The sequence below is a fragment of the Acomys minous genome (assembly GCF_964271855.1).
Source record: "Acomys minous genome assembly, chromosome: 2".
Classification (NCBI taxonomy): Eukaryota; Metazoa; Chordata; class Mammalia; order Rodentia; family Muridae; genus Acomys; species Acomys minous.
Genome location: NC_140484.1, coordinates 36,236,909 through 36,256,583, shown reverse-complemented (window position 1 = coordinate 36,256,583; position 19,675 = coordinate 36,236,909). Strand labels below are relative to the sequence as shown.

The 19,675-nt window shown below is 40.9% G+C and overlaps 1 protein-coding gene across 2 annotated transcripts in view; it reads right to left on the bottom strand.

Moving 5' to 3' along the window:
* Positions 1-1,510: 1,510 nt before the first annotated feature.
* CFAP95 (cilia and flagella associated protein 95) overlaps positions 1,511-19,675 on the bottom strand; it is an 86,636-nt gene continuing 68,471 nt past the window's right edge. The window contains exons 5-6 of one of the 2 annotated variants that reach the window (XM_084774070.1): positions 18,911-18,968; positions 1,511-1,790 (exon numbers count right to left, since the gene is read on the bottom strand). In XM_084774070.1, coding sequence (XP_084630196.1) covers positions 1,566-1,790; positions 18,911-18,968 — 283 coding nt within the window. In that variant the 3' untranslated portion in view covers positions 1,511-1,565. Of the gene's footprint in view, positions 1,791-15,843; positions 16,012-18,910; positions 18,969-19,675 lie in introns of those variants that run through there. The other variant, XM_084774071.1, reaches the window with a different exon arrangement.

Below are 19,675 nucleotides of genomic sequence, written 5' to 3'. Positions count from 1 at the left end.
CAAAAATCAGCCAGAATCCAGAATATGCTATAAACAGAACCCTGGTCTACTCTTGTATGCTCCTCTGTGTCCTACACAAATTCATATGCAGAACCCTAAGCTCCAAGCATGGCTACTGGGGAGACATGGTGTTTAGGAGGTAATTTGGGTTAAGTGCGGTCATAAGAGTGGGATCTATCCCAGCTATACTGTGGTCTTATGAGAGAAATGTGACTCCACTCTCCTATGTCAGAGGACACAGCAAAGCACCAGGAGGAGCCCCTGCACTAAAACAAAGTCTGCCAGAAACTGGAGTTTAGATTTTTTCAATCTCTAAAACTGAAAAGAAAAACAGACTTCTATTTTGAAAGCCACTTTGTTCTGCAGCCCCAGGTGTCTGATACCATCAAGGACCTAATTTATGGGAGAGTGAGTCAAGATAGTCCTAAAATTCTTTTTATCTAATCCTAGATGATCCCTCAAGACCTCCTAAGGTCTCACAGTCTGATCGCTCCGATCTTACAGACTCAAAAGATTTTACCTTGAATAAATGGAGTGCAACTAGCTACCATGGAACAATTAAAGCCTGTGGGTGCATGTACACACACACACACACACACACACACACACACACACACACACACACACATTCAATATCACTGTAGGACCAATGCTGCCCAAACTTTAATTCTCAGTCTTACCGAAAATCTAAGTATAACCTATATTTTTATTCACTTAAAACTTGCCTTTAAAGTGTAGAGAAGAACAGTGGTCACCAGGCTAGGAGGGTGCTAAGAGGTGGAATAGATAGAGGACAGAAACAGGACCAGCTAGAAGGGAGGAGGAAGTTCCAGTGTTCTATAGTGGGATAATCTTAGTTACAATAACTGTATATTTTAACATAGCTAGTATACAGAAATTGGAATGCTCCTAACACCACACAAAAATGATAAATCTTTGAAAAGCTAAGTACCCAACTTGAACATTATGCGTTGTGTATCTTATTTTTGGTTTTGTTGCCTTTTTTTTTTTCCTTTGGCTTTTTGATACTTGCTATGTAGCCTAGTCTGGCCTTTAACATTTAATCCTTCTGTTAGGATCAAGTCATGCATTGCCTCACCTGGATGTACACAGTATACTTGTATTGAAACATATTATATGACATAAACATCAACATCTACTGTGTTTTCACTAATTTGTTTATGTGAGAAGAAATTGATTGGGGATGAAGTTCAGTAGTAGAATGTTTGTGTAGCATGTGCAAGGCCCTGCTTGCCATCCCCAGCATCATCAAAAATGAAATGAAATTGGCTCACTCAAAAAAAAAAAAAGTAGCTACATGCTAAACAATCACAAGTTGGATAGTGGCCATCTTTACTCATTTTTGCAACGATAAAAGAATGCATATTCCATACAACAGAGTAAGCAGCCAAAATTGCATCCTAGAATTCTGTGCCTCATCTTAGTGGCGCATGTGCTAAATTCAGGGAGCTAGCAGAGTAAGTAGTTCATGAGAATATGGATACAAACATTTCCTTAGAATGGAAAACCTTATGTTTATTAAGGAAACTTATCTGCTACATTTGTTAATTTTCATTAGTTTGAGGGTCTGATTGCATATATTGCTGCTGACAAGGGACAATAGGATTTTCAGCCAATGCGTAGAGTTTTTGTTTTGCCTCTGAATTAGCATAAATCCCACTCTCGTCATGCCATGTGTTGATGCCAAATCTTTTGGTGCCATTTAGGTCTGTGAACTGAGAACGGCACTTCCTGTAGACTGTGGAGCACTCATCTTGACGTGGACAAGCCTACAATGAGAAAAAAATAATATTCAGTGACTGACATATATACTCAAAGGAACATGCCCCAAAAGTTGGTTCTTATAACTAAAAGTGAATTTTCAAAAACTGTTTAATGAAGCACAACCAAACACTTGCTACGGATTTATAAATACTTCCAATCCAGAAAGAAGAATCTAGCTCACAGCAGTTTGATTTATAAGACTTTAAAAAGTATGCATGTAAAAAGTTTCTAAACTAAGTACAAATATGGAGGCCAATTTAAACACTATGGTAATCTAAATAAAACTAACATAATCAGAGTTAACTATGTTTTTTAAACACCTTTTGTTGATGAGTCAGGATTATTATGAAGAACAGTATCTCGTGTTAAATCTTTGATAATTATGAAATCATGCTTCCCACAGTGGTAGATGTCAAGCTCCAAGGCTCATTCCTATTAGAAATTGGACTCAAAACAACCCAATATAATTAAGATGCTTATCTTTAGGCCACTTTAAGCTTCATAGGGATAAATATGATGCTATTATCGATCATTTCCCAAGGATACACTGGTTCTTTCTGGCTACTCCAGGAGTGATGGAAGACTCATGAAAACTCATCTCCTGCTTCCTGCTTTAAGTCAGTTCTAATTTTAAAGCCCCAGAGCAAGATTGGAATGAAACTTCCCAAGCTATAAAACCATTAAGAACACCAAAGACACACCTTCATCTTAGGTTTAGGTTTTTTTGTTGACATTTTAACCATATGTTCACCCATAATGTCCACTTAACTGTGGTGTGCCCACTATGGGCTGAGCACAAATATTTTAGAGTTGATATCTTCTGGTCCATAATGGGATACTGGGTTTGAATCTTACTCTCATTTTGCACATAGATAAAGGCTTTCCTAAAACTCCAGGAGAGTGGGTAAAGGAAGCCAGTGCTAACTAGCTGAGGCTGGTTACAAACCACATCTGACTTAAGACCAGTGTTGCTCCAGAAGCTTTTAGGAGATGAGAAGGGTCTAAACTATGACATCACAAAGCCATACAATATCTGTGATGCTGTTTGAACATGGTTTGGGATTTGGCTCTTGTCATTGTGTGGCACTTTCAGGATGGAGGGACTTCTCTATGGCTTGGTTGGTTGGTTGGTTAGAAGGAAGGAGAGCTAGATGGAGGGGTTCATGGATTGATGGTCCATCAATCAAATACAAGTATCTTAAATGAGATTTTGTATTACTGAACAAAATTATCCCTTCAGAAGAATCAGAATCTTCTCATTCCTTTTCTTCCTGGAGTCAACCTGAAGAGAGTTTCAAACACAAGATCAGTGTGTTCCTTTAGCGTCTCATAGGCTGAGAGGACAATGTATTTTTATGAGGTAAATGGCATGTCAAAGAGTTATAAGAAGAATGAGTCTGGCAGCATAAATATTAAAGGACTAGATATAGAGAAGACTGGATTCGAGAACTGGTTAAAATTGGGTCTCAGTAACTCAGAGGGCATTTTCTGATGCATGGATAAACAGATATTACTCAGAACCAAGAGAAAGAAAATGCTAATGGATGCCATGACATGAGTGAAAACATCGCTCAAAATGAAACAAGCCGAGTACTTAAAAGGGATGGATTGTGTGGTATGTGGATTAATGTTAGCAAAAGGGTTTAAAATCAACATGTGCGTTGATGAGGGTGATTCTGAAGTGAGAGAAACTAGATAAAAGTGCCTGTTGACTCGCAATCCAGCACGCCTGCCAGTTCAACAAAGGAGACAGTGGGTAACAGTAGCCAGCTTCTGCGGCATAAATAGCCCTGCTGTTGTTGGTTTCAAGAGACCAGAGTGGTCAGGGAACTAATGAGGACCTGAGCTTAATTTTTGACACAAAAGTGTTGAACACTCTCCCATGTTGCCCGGAGTCCCCTTTCCCAGCGTGTAGCTGCCAGTGTGAAGTAGGGTGGCCTCAGCCCAGAAGTAGAAATAGACTCTAAGTGGACTAAGAAAATTGGTGTCTTTGTGCCCCATTCTCAAGTCAGCAGGTCTTAAAAGATTAGAGTAGGCCATTAGGAACCTTGCCAACCTAAACCAGAAAGCGTATAGACCAGATCGCTACTGGAAGCACCCCACCCCCCACCCCCCTGCAGCCAATATATCATGAAATCAAGTTTTTCCTTTTCTTTTTATTTATTTTCAGTGTGGTATTAAGCCCAAGGTCTCTCCAACCCCTAAAGCCAACACTTGTAAAAGGTGGCTTGAAGAGTCAGTAAGAAACAGGATACATTATTGTATTGATCCTTTCCCAAAGTCTAACGTTTCAAAAATGTGAGCCCAATTGATTGCTTTTACTCCTTGGATTTTGTGCATCTTGCTAAAAGCATCTTGACATAGTTTCTCATGTGACATGAGAATCCTGAGGCCCTTGGAACAAGGAAATGAGTCAAAACTATTCACTAGAAAGAGAGAGTGAAGGCAAATGGTTTGTCACAGGTAGATGACTGGGAATCAGAAAGGTCCACATACAGAGCAGGTGAGCAAAATAGGCATTCAGAAACAAATAAAAATGATTGGAACTAGAAAGCTTAAATTTCTAGTAGGAAGCAAAGCAGAGCTTGTTTCTTTTTAAAGAAAACAAAAACCCTGAGATGGAACGTGAGAAAAAAGCAGGGACCCCACAATGACTGCAGCTCAGATATGAGGACAAAGCCAGGATAATGGGAGTTCCAAACAAGCAAGCCATTTGGAGTGCCATGCAAGTCAATAAACGCAAGGGGATAATATAAAAATTAGTGTGTTTTTACCTCAGTGTATGTTCCCACTCATTTGCTCAAAGGGAGTTTAAAATGTGTTTCAGGACAATACCAGTCAAAGACCAAAGCAATGTTGACTTGCTGCATGGAAAACAAAGTTCTTTTTTTCAGCAAGATATTAGCCTCGTTGTAAATGCACAGGCTGGAGGAGTTAGAACACTCCAGTGATCAACCCCTGGGCCATAGGGTTCCCTTCAATGTATACAGAAAACACTTTTTACTCCAATGGCTTACAGATGACTTGGGGAGAGAAGAAAACAGTCTATCTGGGAATCCTTAGGAAGAGAAGGTGAGAAAGAAAATCAGGACAGCAGAAAAGGCCAGTGTTTCCCCATCCCTGTTCTTTAATTATGGAGGGTCCCTTTCTTCTAAACAGGAAGAAGTATAGTAGAGAAGAAAAGAAAAATCTAGAGTTCTCCTGGTCCCAATCCAGTTGAGAACTCTTATCATCGGTGACCTCTCACACTGCCTTTTACTTGCTTTGGGTGGTTAAGCAGAAAGGACCTCTAAGAGTCATCAATCCTGCCGGGTGGTGGCAGTGCGCGTCTTTAATCCCAGCACTTGGGAGGCAGAGGCAGGTGGATCGCTGTGAGTTCGAGGCTAGCCTGGTCTACAAAGCAAGTGCAGGATAGTCAAGGCTACACAGAGAAACCCTGTCTTGAAAAACAAACAAACAAACAAACAAACAAGCAAATAAATAAGTCATGATCCTGAGCCACTTTGGGTATCATGGTGTGGCGAAGATATGGGAAGTAGCTGCAGTTCTGAAAGGGGGGTAGTAAGAAAGCAGAGGTGCGTGATGGAGTAGAGACAAAAACGTGAGTCAAAGAGGCTTCTGTGGCATCTATAGTACCAATGAGAATGGAAAACGGCCAAGCCATCTCCAACTATACTCAGGAAGGAAGAAGGCTGTGAATTACAGCAGTGATCTACGTTAGACACTGATGACAACAAGGAAAGAGCACCAGGTGGACCAAAGTGCCTTGCCAGAGATGGGAACAGATAGAGAACACCACATGTAAACTGCTTTCTTTGGGCCAGGAGTTCAGACAAGGTACAGCAAAGATATAACACAATGTGTAGGGCATCAGCTGGGATAACCTGAAACTGAGGGTTCCTGGAGGGCTAGGGCCTGGGAGCATCACCTTACTACTGTAGCTGGTAGTTGATGGTAGGTTTCCACTGGGATCTGCCCTGGGCTACCGGCTAGAATGACTGCACAGGCCCTTCCTGTGTGTTTGCTTCAGCTTCCTCGGTGGTGGCCAAGTCCTGAGAATGAACGTGACACAAAGCAAATCAGGAGGAATGGGCATTGGTGTAAATCAAAGCCACACAGCACCATTTCCAGCAGAGGCACAGCTCACCCAGATCCCAGGGCAGGAAACATACCCTGCTTCTAGCAAAGGGCATCTATCCATGTGTGTGGGTAGGGGGCGGGGGACACCGAGTATAGGCATTTTTATCACATTTCTTTCTCTTCTCTTTTGGGAGAGAAGCGTAAGTTGGATCAGGAACCTCAAATCCCCCTCGAGTGTGATGATTTTCTAGGAAGACTCGTAGCTGGGTAGCTAGAGCTCTACAGAGCACTGCGGCTATCTATCTCAAAAGGACAGAAAGCAAAATAATGACAGAGAACAGGTGCATGGGCTAAAGCCCAGAGGACAGCAGGTGCAGACCTCTGGACTGCTACCCCAGCGAGCTGACAAGGGCAAAGCTTCTGCCCAGAGCAAGCTCACTAGAAACACATGCCCAGGGTTCTCATTGGGCACTGGGCACATCCAACCTCAGCACGCACCAAAATCTCATACGTCCAGAAGAAAAAAAACAAGTGTTTGGCATAAACCATGTGGGTTGCATGATTCGCTTTGGCACAGGGAACCATTCTGATAAGGGGATTGTGATTCTGAAAGCCAGGTTTCCTGACACAAGCCAGGCCAAGATCACAACAAGGACCTTGAAAAGATAGTCTCGGCTCTGATTCATGAGTTCGTGGCACACAGGGCAAAGATGATGTTTGAGAAAGTGAGAGTATTTTCCAGAGAGACCGAGCTGCATACAGTGGACCAGTACTATAGTGGCCTCACTTAGGAGGCTAAGGCTCAAGGACTGTCTGACTTGGGTTTAGCCTGAGCTACAGTGGGAGATCCTGTCTCTACAAACAATTTCAAGTAGATAGAGAAGGACAAGAAGGCAGAGAGAGAGAGAGAGAGAGAGAGAGAGAGAGAGAGAGAGAGAGAGAGAGAGAGAGAGAGATGGATAAATGGGAGAGAGGAAAAGACTTAGAATACTTTGTATGGTAACAAAGTTGTGGCACTAAAAGAAGGTTTTATGTGGGGAGAGGTGTCATCCACAGTGATAGGGTTGGGAAGAAGGCTGGCTATCACCTCCTCCTCGGACACAAGCTGAAGACAATTATCATGCACTCAACACTCTAACAGAAGAGCTAAAATTTTTGTCTATTATTTCCTTAGTGGTTGTAGGAAGAGTTTAGAATTATATAGGTGAATATATATATATATATATGTGTGTGTGTGTGTGTGTGTGTGTGTGTGTGTGTGTGTGTGTGTATGAGATGGCTCAGTTGTTAGAGCACTGACTGCTCTTCCAGAGGGCCCAAGTCCCAAGTTCAATTGCAAGAACCTACATGGCAGCTCACAACTGTCTGTAACTCTAGGATCCAACACCCCCACGTAGACATACACACAAAACATCAATTTTTAAAAATAGAATTATATATAGAAACAGACATTTGAATAACTATACATTGTTGGCGAGCACAGTATTCGGTGCTATAAAGACCATGGTTTCCGTCTGTTTCTCCGAGGCAGAACTAGGATTTGATGGATCTTTCTGAGCTGTGCAGGTGGATGAGGACTGGGAAGCACGTGCTTTGTGTGTAGTAATAAGTATTATTGTACTGACATTCCCACAGAATCTAGAGAAAGGGCATTTCACAGAAGGAGCTTAGAGCACTTTCGTGGCTAACTGGGCACAAAGAATCAAAGATGATTCATAGCATCAAGTCTGCATGGTGGGGAGAGTTGTAACACCACTAAAAAGAATAAGGCACAGGGATGGGGGAGGATGTGTTCTATTGGGGGGAAATTATGAGTCACACTTTAGACATTTCTAATTTGAGATTGCATCAGTACAAAATGTTTATTTGGAAGACGGTGCAGTGGGACAGATGGCCTGGAGAGAAGTCAGTGCCCTACACGCAGCAGTGATCATCGGCAGGGGACAAATAGCTGCAGGGAACGTTACAGGACCCATGGATGCTATCTGTTGTAAACTGTGGGTTACGTAACTGTACCCCATGCATTTCCTCCGAGGTTGGAAACTGTGTCATAGCTACGCGCCCTTGCTCTGGCTTACATGTCAATTTATTTACGATAAAGAAACATGGTTCAGGTGCCTATTTCCAGAGGATAAGCAACTGCTGACCCCAACAGAGCCTATGTGCATGCGTATCCCTGTGCATTTACCGAAATGTTCTTATAATATTTAAATTATTTAACAACCAAAAACTGTACCCCCAGAATGACGGGTACAGAGCTAACAGGGCAGATGACTTCTCTAAGGTTGGGTAAAATTGGAGGAGCAGTGTTCGGGGACCCAAAATGTTAAGGGCACCCATGGCTGGGCCTAAAAAAGCAGAAGTGGGTAAGGAGACTACTGTAGCTCTAGGAGGACCGGGGAAGTTGAAGAATTCAGTGGGAGCCAATAACACTAACTTTGAAAGAAGTGACAGAGCAAGACCTAACAAAACACAGTGGGATGAGTACATTTCTAGGGACCTTAGCATAGGCTGCTCAGAAAAGGGTTAAGGAAGTTCAATTAAACATGCTGATAAAAGGCAGAGACGAAAGGAGTGCTGGGGGCTAACCAGCCCTGTACTGTAGACACTGGAACCTACTGAAGCTGCAGCAAGATCCTACGAAAGGCTAGCCTGGGGAAAACTGGCTGAGGAGGTTTCTTCTTCCCATCCTTTTGTTCTGCTTTCTTCTTTCTCTTCTATGAATCATAGCAAGACAGGACAGGATGTTACAACAGGCTTCTCAGTGAGCAGGTTTCCCAACTGACCTTCACTTACTTGGAAGACAAATGGCATGCTTTTACCCTACAGACTGACACACCATCTCTACATAACAGGCTTGCCCGAGACCGTACCACCGCACACCCTGCGCTTCCTGGGTGCTACAATCTCATTCTTTACGATGAAGGAGCATGGTTCAGTCACCAGTATTCTGTGAATAAACCACACTGACTCTGCCAGAGGTTATGTGGGTATCCCCAGTGTACCCCTAGCTCCTGCATCAGTTTTCCCTGACAGAATGACACCGCTGTTCCTTAATCAACCTGCGTACCTAATCCTCAGCCAAGTTTTCCAAACCATCCAATAGGACATTCTGTGGTTATACTCTTCCTGGTTTCGTTCTGGTTCCTTGACTCCTTTCTAATTTGATAGGTTTTTCTCCCCAAGGTCGTTCTTAGTGGGTGACCAGCCTTCTGGAACATTGTTAACTGCCTAATTTTGTATCATAATTTGAAAGCAGTCTCAGCCCCTCCATCCAGCTCATCCATAAACATGCATAATGGGTTATTTCCTGGCCAAATCAGTCACTGTGAACTAACCTTGTGTGGACTGTAAAGACAGCCATTATCCACCTGGCATTAGGACAGCAAAAGCCACCCTTCCCTAGGATGCCCATAAGTGTATTCATTTTGGGGACCTCCTTTACTCTTAAAAGGCATTTGAAGCAACAAGCATCTGATGTGAGTGATGTGACTTGTCACATGGACAAAACCAAAGTACATGTATTTTATAGATTGCCTATGAGACTTTATTTTATTATTTTTAGTATACATCATGGATAAAAACTCCATGGTTCCAGTGCACCTAAATGAAGACCCCCCACCTCCTCCTAGTGACATCTTCTAATCACATATACAGAGCAGCATGGGAGGAAATGAGCAAGAATCTGCTTTACCTACCCTGGGTGACACTGGGTGACAGCTTACTCATTTCTTCACCAGACATCACATGAATTGGCTCCTACTGCTCAATGGTTATGTTACAAAAATAATAGTATTCAGCCAATATAGCAAGAATAAATATGTAACTAGTAGGATGTGCTTTGCTATATATTTAAGAAGTACTTACTATTTATCTTTACTTAATAATTTTCTAAAGGAAATTTGTGTACGTCCAGACATTCAATCACAAGGAAATTGTTACAGAAGGTATAAAGATGCTGAGGCTGCGAGCACAAATATAAATTGCTACAGTTTTGAAATATAGCAAAGCATCTGAAACACACATATCAATTTTTATTCTTCAGTCCATATTATGCGAGGACATTTTTCTCTGACAATGATTTGTATTTATAACCATATGACACAACATGTTGCATGTAAATCCAAAGCCTAAGGCTCGCAATTTTTAAAATATTTCCCCTTTATAGAAGGCAGGTGTGTTCCTGTAGAAATGAATCAGTTGAAAAGAAAGTAAAATCTCTCATAGTCCCAAACTCTCTGACCTCGCCTAGAGGCAAAGATACATGGACGCTGACTACTGTTAGGAGGAACATTGCAATCAGGACAACTGTGACATCTTTCTAGGGAAAAGATATGACACAAACTCACTTTGGAATCTGACTTTCCTGAAACACAACCCTAGAATATCAGTGACTCACCAAATGAACAGAAAATTATAACATGTATTATCCAGTTTTCAAATTGACAGAATGAAATGTCTGCCCAGGTCTTTAAAAAAACTACTTGGTAATAAAACAAATACTTTTCTAATGGAACAGAGTCAACGAGAACAAGGTCACGTCATCTCAAACAATTGAACTAAGAGGTTGGAACTTGGCGGGAAGCAGGCGGGCTACCTGCAGGTCTTCACCTCTCCATCTGCTCTCCAAACCCAACCCCAAGCCCTACCCCCAATTCTGTAGCAGCCCACTTGCGATCTGACCCCATTCCTAGCAGATCATTAGATCTTCTCCTTCAGAATTCCACCCCCTCCAGTTATCCCAAGCCCCAAGCCCAGCAGACATTCTCTGTGAACCCATCAGCCAAGTCTGTCAAGAGAAGCAAGTAGGGCCAGATGAGCAAGTAGGCAAGCTTCAGATAGTCACTCTCCCTCCTGCCCTCCATATCCTATGCCCCAGTCTCATCCCTAGCTTTGTAGCCAACTACCTGTTGTGGCCTCTCCTTCCTCTCTGCCCCAGTTCTCAGGGAACTAAGCAAATACTTGTAGAACTGCTTTCTTCCCTCCTCCACTCCATCATCCTCTCCTGTCTGCACCCCTCTCCCCCATCTCTGTTTCTAAGTGTCAATGTCCAATACCTAGAAACAGAACCTCTAGTGGCCACAACCTGGAAGAATTCCTTACCAGGCAACACACAGCTACCACATTCCCCTAAGAACAGGAGAGGGCAACAGAAAACAAGGAACAAAACACCCACCCAACAAAGACCAAGACCAGTGATCAGTACCTAGAATTACCATCGTCACAAACCCAGATGCCAAGACTCTATAATAAAAACAAAATCATAATAGCAAGACAATACGTCTCCACTAGGTCCCAGCAATCTTAATACAGTAGGACTTGCAGAGTGCAACATGGCTGAAGCACAAAACAAACCTTAAAATAGCCTTTACAAATATGCTAGTGGTCTTTAAAGAGGAAATGACTGAACAAATGGTGGAAGGAAATGAATAGAACAGGAACTTTAGAGGCAACTCTCACCAACAGAATACAAGAGATAGAAGAGAAAATCTCAGGCATTAAAGGCGTGACAAAAGAAATGGATACCTCAATCCAAGAACATGTAAAATTTAAAAATATTCTGACACAAAAAAATTTTCAATGAAATTATAGAAGAAAATTTCCCTAACTGTAGAAGGTAACGCCTATGAAGGTACAAGAAACACACAGAACACACCAAACTTGGCCACAAAATTCTCCAAAACACTTGATAATCAAAAACACTACACATACAGACCAAAGAAAGAATATTTTAAAAAAGACTAAATAGTATACAATGGCAGGCCTATTAGAATAATACCTGAATTCTCATTGGAGACTCTAAAAGCCAGAAGGGCCTGAGCAGATGTATGGCAGACTCTAAGGAACCACAGACGCCAACCCAGACTACTATACATAGCAAAACTTTCAGTCACAACACAATATACAGAGAAAAGAAGATATTTCATGATAAAACTAAATTTAAGCTGTATCTTTAAACATCCCTAGCACTATAGAAAGTGCTAGAAGGAAAATTCCACCTTCAGAGGTTAACTACCCACAGGAAAACACAGGGAATAATTAATCTCAGACCAGCAATCAAAAAAGAGTAAGCACATGTGAGTGCGCGCGCGCACACACACACACACACACACACACACACACACACACACACACCAGTAACAACAACAGGAATCAACAATCACGTCCACTGATATATCTCAACATCATTTGTCTCAATTTCCCAATAAAAAGAGACTAGCAGTGTTGATGCAAAAACAAGCTCCACCTGTCTCTGCATTAAAAAAAAAATACACCTCAATATCAAGGATAGACATCATCTCAGGGTAAAATCAGAGAAGAAATTCCAAGTAAGTGGATCTAAGAAGCAAGCTGATATAGCCACTGTAATATTTGTCAAAGTAGACATCAAACAAAAATAAACCAAAGAGATAAGGAAGGACACTACATACTCATCAAAGATAAAATTCTCCAAGAGGACCTCGCAATTCTTAACATCTATGTCTCAAACACAAAGGCACCCAAGTTCATAAAAGAAACACTATTACAGCTTAAATCACATATTGACTCTCACACATGGACCACTCTTTGTAGCTTCCTTGTCTGAAAATGCCATGTCAGGGCTTTTTAATTTTGTGTTTTATTTATATGCATATTTCTCTCTCTCTTCTCCTCTCCTCACCTCTCCACTTCTCTTCTCTTCTCTTCTTTTCTCTCTCTCTCTCTCTCCTTCTCTCCCCCCCCCCCCATCTCTCTCTCCCTGCCACCCACCCCATAGGTCCTTTTTGTATATATTATGGCTTTCAGTTTTGTGTTTTTATGTGATTTCTCAGTGTGCAATGAGTAAGTCTCTGGGTGTATATCTGCTTCTTGTGCCTTTTCTTGGTCTCTTTCTCTTCTTTTTGTTTGTTTTTCCCTATTCAATATGTTAATTTCTGTTTTAGCTTATTTTATTTTATCCTTTAGAAGCCTGGTTGTTTTCTAATGAGAGACAGGAAAGGAGTGGAGTCAGATGGGAGGGGAAATGGGGAGGAACTGGCAGGAATAGAAGAAGGGAAAACTGTAATCAGGATATACAATATGAGAAAAAAATCTATTTTAAATAAAGGAAAAAAGAATTTGGAAGAAATGAGAGGACTAGATAAGGAGGAAGGGAGGGAGATAGAGAGGAATAATACACATGTGCCTAGGGCGCCTGCCTAATTGTGCACCTGTGCTAGCTCACCTCATAAACACCCTGTGAAACCATCCCATTAGAATTATATATTGGGAAATCTATGCTCCATACTTGGAGTTCTACACTCTGTAGAGGTTAAATCTTAGTAATAATGCAGCAGATGAGTATTCAAAATGAACCCGTCTGATGTGAGATGCCGTTCTTTGAGCCACTTGTTACAAATATGACTCAATTGTATCCTTTGTAACTGCAGGCCTTGTGTTCATCATTTGAGGATTATTGGCTGAAGCAGCCTCCCCTTCTCTCCTGTCTCCTCCTCCTCCTCTTCTTCTTCTAAATTAATTATTTTTTAAATATATTCTTATAACATTTCTGTGTTTTAAAAAAGATTTATTTATTTATTATGTATACAGTGTTCTACCTACATGCATGCCAACGGGCCAGAAGAGGGCACCAGATCTCATTACAGATGATTGTAAGCCACCATGTAGCTGCTGGGAATTGAACTCAGGACCTCAAAAAGTACAGCCAGTACTCTTTTCCACAGAGCCATCTCTCCAAGCGCCAGGCTGGTGCTTTTTCTCTCTGCTCTGGACTATTCCAGGCACCTCTGGATATTTTCTCTCTCACTTTTCAGTGGTTTCCTTACTGTGCCCCTCTCAAACACTGGGGTGCTAGTGTAGTCTACAGAGGTGCTACTTGCTGGAGAACCCCACCATGTTCCAGACTCACTTTCTGTCCCAGTTCTTGTTCTCATGAGCTATTCTTTGCCTTGTCTCCTTCTGAAAGCCTCTGGTAGGCACCTTCTGCACAGCAATTGGTATACTCAAGCAATTCCAGCCTTCAGGGAACTCCATTTTTGAGAAGGAGCCAAATCGAACAAGAGTCTAAATGCTTTCAAATTTGTCCAAGAATTGCACATGTAAAGGTTATAGGCCAAATGAGTGGCAAAGCCAACTCATGCTAAGGTAACATGGTGAACTCTCCAGCAAGGTAACATAGTCTGCTTTCTTTGTCAGTATTTTATGAGTCATGCACATGTTAACTTCATTGTAAGAGTCCAGTGCAGGTCTTGTGTTGTGACCATTGGCAGTTACAATTTAAACTATCTTATTGTTCTACCATAATATAATAGCATAAGCATTTGTTATAAAGTGTTGTGAAAAGCAGTACGAAAATCAGCCCTCAAAATCAATCACTTTGGCATCAAAATAGAAGTGAATGAACAAAAGTCCACAGTTAAAGCCCAGCAAATGTTCTGGCATGTTTTGCAGCTATGGTGGAAGTGAGCAAAGAGTGGAATATTAGAAGGAATGCCAAAAATGTGAAGAGCAGGGATGGCTAAAGGCTTATGCATGCCAAGAACACAGCTCGCATTCTTCTTTTTTTCTTTTTTCTTTTGTTTTTGTTTTTTGTTTTGTTTTGTTTTTTGAGACAGGGTTTCTCTGTGTGGTCCTGTCTATCCTGGACTCGCTTTGTAGACCAGAGTGGCCTTGAACACACAGCGATCCACCTGCCTCTGCCTCCCTTCCGAGTGCTGGGATTAAAGGCATGCGCCATTATGCCCGGCACAGCTTGCATTCTCTAAAGGTATATTTTGTCTTTCAAACTTTGTGGGTTTTAATGGTCAACTTGATGCAAACTACGGAGCTGCCTGGGAAGACAGATTTTCCCCCAAAGTGAGGAGTTTTGTACACATACGTTGATCACATTCACACCCCCAACTCTTCCTAGATCCCCTCACTTCCCCACTCGCCCAATGTTGTGCCATTGTTGTTTCTTTAAAAGCCTTCAAGACCAATTTTTATTACTCAAATATCTGGAAATATAGTCTTACTGAAGAATTGTCTAGATCAGTTGGTATGTGAGCATGATTGTGGGATATTGTCTTGATTATTGGGATGGGAGAGCCACCTTAAACATGGGCAGCATCATTTTCTACTCTAGGCCCTAAGCTCTATAAAAATAAGAGAAGCTAGTTGAGCAAAGGGGGCAAGCAGGTAGCATGGGAGCGTTTGTTTCTGTCTGCCTTTACTGTATATGTGTGTGGTGGTTTGGATGGAAATAACCCCCAAGGGCTCATAAGTTACATTACTTGGTCTCCAGTCAGTGTAACTGTTAGGGAAGGGTTAGAAGGTACACCTTGCTGGAGGAGGTGTGTCACTAGGAGCAATTTTTGAGGTTTCAAAAGATGCTTGCCATTCCCAGTCTCTGTCTTACTCTCCTCCTCCTTTTCTTCTTCCTCTCCCTCTTTTCTCCTCTTTGTCCCTGTCTGTCTCTGTCTCTCTGTTCTCTATGCCTCTGTCTCTTCTCTCTCCTCTCTCTCTCTCTCTCTCTCTCTACACACACACACACACACACACACACACAGAGAGAGAGAGAGAGAGAGAGAGAGAGAGAGAGAGAGAGGGAGAGAGAGAGAGAAATCAGAATGATGTAAGCTCTCAGCTGCCATGCTCCCACCATGACGCTCACACTCTGACCCTCTGAAACTAAGCACCAAATCAACTCTGTCTTTGCATAGCATCTTATCAGAGGAATAGAAAAGTAACTAAGACAATATGATATGGCCAGTTCTTTCAAGCTCCCACTGTTGTACCTTCCCCTGAGGGATGGGCTACAACCTGTGCTTGTAGTTAGGATTTTGTAACTGCAGCATACATGAGATTAGAACTCACACGTTCTTTGTTTAAAGATAGAGACAGAGCTTTTGAAAATAAGGGAATAGGTCTGAAATTCATTTTGAAATAATGTGTTCATTTCCTTATGCTTTAAAACAATTTCTTGTATTTATTCATCGTGGGAGGCAGAATCATGTATCATGACATATATGGAGGTCAAAGGACAACTTTTGTGTGTATGTGCTCTCTATCCACCAGGTGGATTCTAGGGATGAAAACAAAACAAAACAAAAAACCCTGAATCACCAAGACAATCCTGTACAATGAAAGATCTTCTGGAGGTATCTCCGTGCCTGATCTCAATCTGTACTATAGAGCAACAGTAATGAAAACAGCATGGTTATGGCATAGAAACAAACAGGTGGCTCAATGGAATCGAATCAAAACCCAGAAATAAGCCCACACACCTTCATTTGACAAAGAAACCAAAACCATACGATTGAAAAGAGATAGCATCTTCAACAAATGGTGCTGGTCTAACTGGATGTCTACATGTAGAAAAATGCAAATAGACCCTTACTTATCACTCTGCACAAAACTAAAGTCCAAGTGGATTAAAGACCTCAACATAAAACCAGATACACTAAATCCATTAGAAGAAAAAGTGGGGAAGAGCCTTGAACTCATTGGCACAGGAGAAAATATCCTGAACATAACACCCAACAGCTCAGGTTCTAAGATCAACAATTAATAAATGGAACCTCATGAAACTGAAAAGCTTCTGTAAGACAAAGGAAACAGTTAACAGAACAAAACTACATCCTACAGACTGGGGAAAGATCTGCACCAACCCTACATCTGACAGAGAGTTAAAATCCAAAAAATATAAAGAACTCAAGAAATTAAACAACACCAAACCCAAAAATTCAATTAATAACAGGATGGACTATAATTTTTAATTATAAATTATAGGTCCTGTTTCAGTAGAAATTTCTAAAAAATATAAAGATAAAGAAAATCATCAAAATTTCTCATTCAATGGTCTATTTTGCCAACAATTTTGAGAACTTCTCCATGTTTTTAAGTTTTCTCTAGATTTTCAGATACCTTTCATGAAATATGCATGTTTATGCTAATTTTTAACCTTCAGTGAAAATTTATTAAGAACTATTTCTGAACAATGTTAAGGCTTCACATCGCCACCTGTGGTTATAAAGTATCAATATTATCTCTAATGCTATTAGTTATGCGTTCTCCAAGTTTTGCTATTATAAATAACACACTGACTAGCATATTTTGTAATATTTTATTTTGAATTATTTTTCTTCAAAGAAATTGCCTTCAAGGAGACTTTATTGGGTTAAATGGTAACCTAAAATAAGCTGACAAATTTCTTCCCAGGCAGGGTGAAATCTCCAAGTGTATAATCTCCTAAATAAATCAAACTCACCACTTCATCCCATCTTAGTCTCGCCCTCACTATTTGAAAAAATATTGCTAATTTTATTTTAAGAACAAATTAACTCATATTTTTTACTTTTAAATGGTATCTTTTCCCTATATTTAATTAATTGGATTTCTTACCATACAAACCTCTTGTATATATTCTTTGATCATTTCTGTAGGGTCTCTAACACTTCTCTGCAATAATTGTTTCAATATGTGTTAAATTTATCTACCCATAAGCTATCATAGTTTCTGTTTTTATGTACTGAGTTATTTTCAATAAGAAAAAAGAGAGTAAGAATGCTACAATAAGAGTGATATCATAAATTATTTTCTTCTCTAAACTGGTAAAAGTTCAATTGGCTTTACAATTTTTTCAAAACATTGTTATATTTCTTATTCTATTTGTTCTTGCAAATAATACCTATAATCTTAAATTCTGATAGAAGGCAAAACTCCATTGAGGCCCTAGTTACAATAAACTTGTACATTTTAAAAATAATTTGTTTCCCATTCTTGTCTCTTTTATTCGGCTCTTGGAACCTTTTGCTTTTGTTTTTAGCAAGCAAAGGAAAGAACCCAACAGCTCCATCCTCCTCCAGAGTGTCTCAGAAGCTAGAGCAACTGGAAGCTGCAGTTAGACTCCAGCCTTAACCAAGATGGGTACCCAAGATGGTTTCCTCTATCTTGAGCCATGCCCTTCAGTGTTCCTCCCCTTACCCCTCCCTGGTTACTCAGGACAGCAAAGGATGAAGTAGCTAGCACAAGGCCAAATCAGTCACCTGCCAGTCCAGGCTCTAGAGACAGGGAAATAGTCACCTCTTGGTGAAGGAGGAGCTGCTGCAAGTTAGAAAGTCTGTTTTCTTGCCTTGACCTTGGAAAATTTCTCTTCAAAAGAGTTTTTCGTGTTGAGTTATTATAATTGTGTGGTTTTCTCCTTTACAATTTACTGACTAGTTAGTGTTGGATGAAGGAAAGCTTTTCCTCAACTTGGATACTTGTCAGTTTAATATCTTGCTTCTTCTAAGTAAGTAATCATACTATTTGAGAGAATGATGGCATTTTCCCTTCTTTTTCAATTGTTAAACATTATCTCATAGCTACTTTTCTGGTCAAGATGCATAAGATAAAACCAGTAGGAAGCCACTTTTATTTAGGTTCTGTTGTATACATTTCCCTTCCCCTCCCCTCCTCTCTCTCTCTCTCTCCCTCTCTCTCTCTCTCTCTCTCTCTCTCTCTCTCTCTCTCTCCCTCCCTCCCTCTTCTCTTCTCTTCTCTTCTCTTCTCTCTCTTTCTCTCTCTCTCTTTTTCTCCCTTCAACTCTTTGTTCTTGAGGTGAACCCAACACTTTTCAGACTACTCAAGTGCCTTAAAGCGGAGATGTTCCCTTCAGTCCTATTGTCTAATTGTTAAAATATAAATATATTTAAAACTGTAAACTGGACTTCAAAAAAATCAATGCTCAATTTCCAGAGCTAAATTAAATCCCATACTTGTGTGTGCTCATCAGATAAAAGTAAATAGAAAGGTAGTTTTCATTTGGTGTAAGTTTCCTTCAGGGTGGAGGCAATAAACAAGCAAGGGAGAAAGTGATTAATATGTCTTCAATAGTATAATATTTTCTCCACTAAGAAGTCCATTAATTTCCAAAATAAATCATAGCTATTAAACATCCTATCGATTCTCCCAAGCAGCAAGTATCTCTTAATAAATATAAGACATCGTAAGTCTCAGCAGTCCCTTCTCTCCAAGACTGACTCATGCACCAGATATGACGAGGCATGTACACAGGTAGGATTAGAATGTGAGTCTTTGTACTTACAGGTGGTTGATAATCATATTGCGGAGCATAATCTTCAGAGTACGTTGTCAAAAAACACCTAGGATGGAAAAGCCAAGATGTCAGAAAGATGCCTGCCAAAGGAAGATACCAACATGAAACAAACACATTTCAGGGGAGATTGGCACTGATAAAATCAAGTCCAGTCACCCCAGGGCCTCTTCACAGTGTGACCTACCACCAGCAACAGCCCTTCATTACTTCTAATTCTTCACAACTCGCCACCAAGACCCATGTCTGCATCTCCAGGTGCTCTGATTTCTCCAGATTCTCTCCATCACCCGCTTGCTGCCTGAAAAAGCCTTTGACCTCATGTCCCACTAAAGAGATTGTGGTCGATACCCAGGTGGCTAAGATCACAGAGTGCCCCCAACCTCCACCAAGTATCTAAGCCGCTGTAGCCCAGTTCACACAGAAGTCCCTAGAGTTCTGGAGATGAAGGCGCATGCTACGAGAACCACAAAAGCTGACATACTAAGCCTACAAAGAAGAAGTTTAAGTATAGATAAAGAGCAAGAGAAGTGGTCCTAGGTTCACTGTATATGCACATTAGGGAGACTGGGGAACCCCAGTTACAAGGCCAGAGAAACTTGCAAGAGTCTCTCTGTTTTAGAGCTCTGGGAAAGGAAGAAGTGATTTTCTATAGAAATGAAGCCATAGTTGTGTTCCCAGCAATATTATAAGAATGGGTGGTCAAAGAAAATGTCTTGGTTTTTGTTTTGTTTTTCAAAGCAAGAGCATTAAACA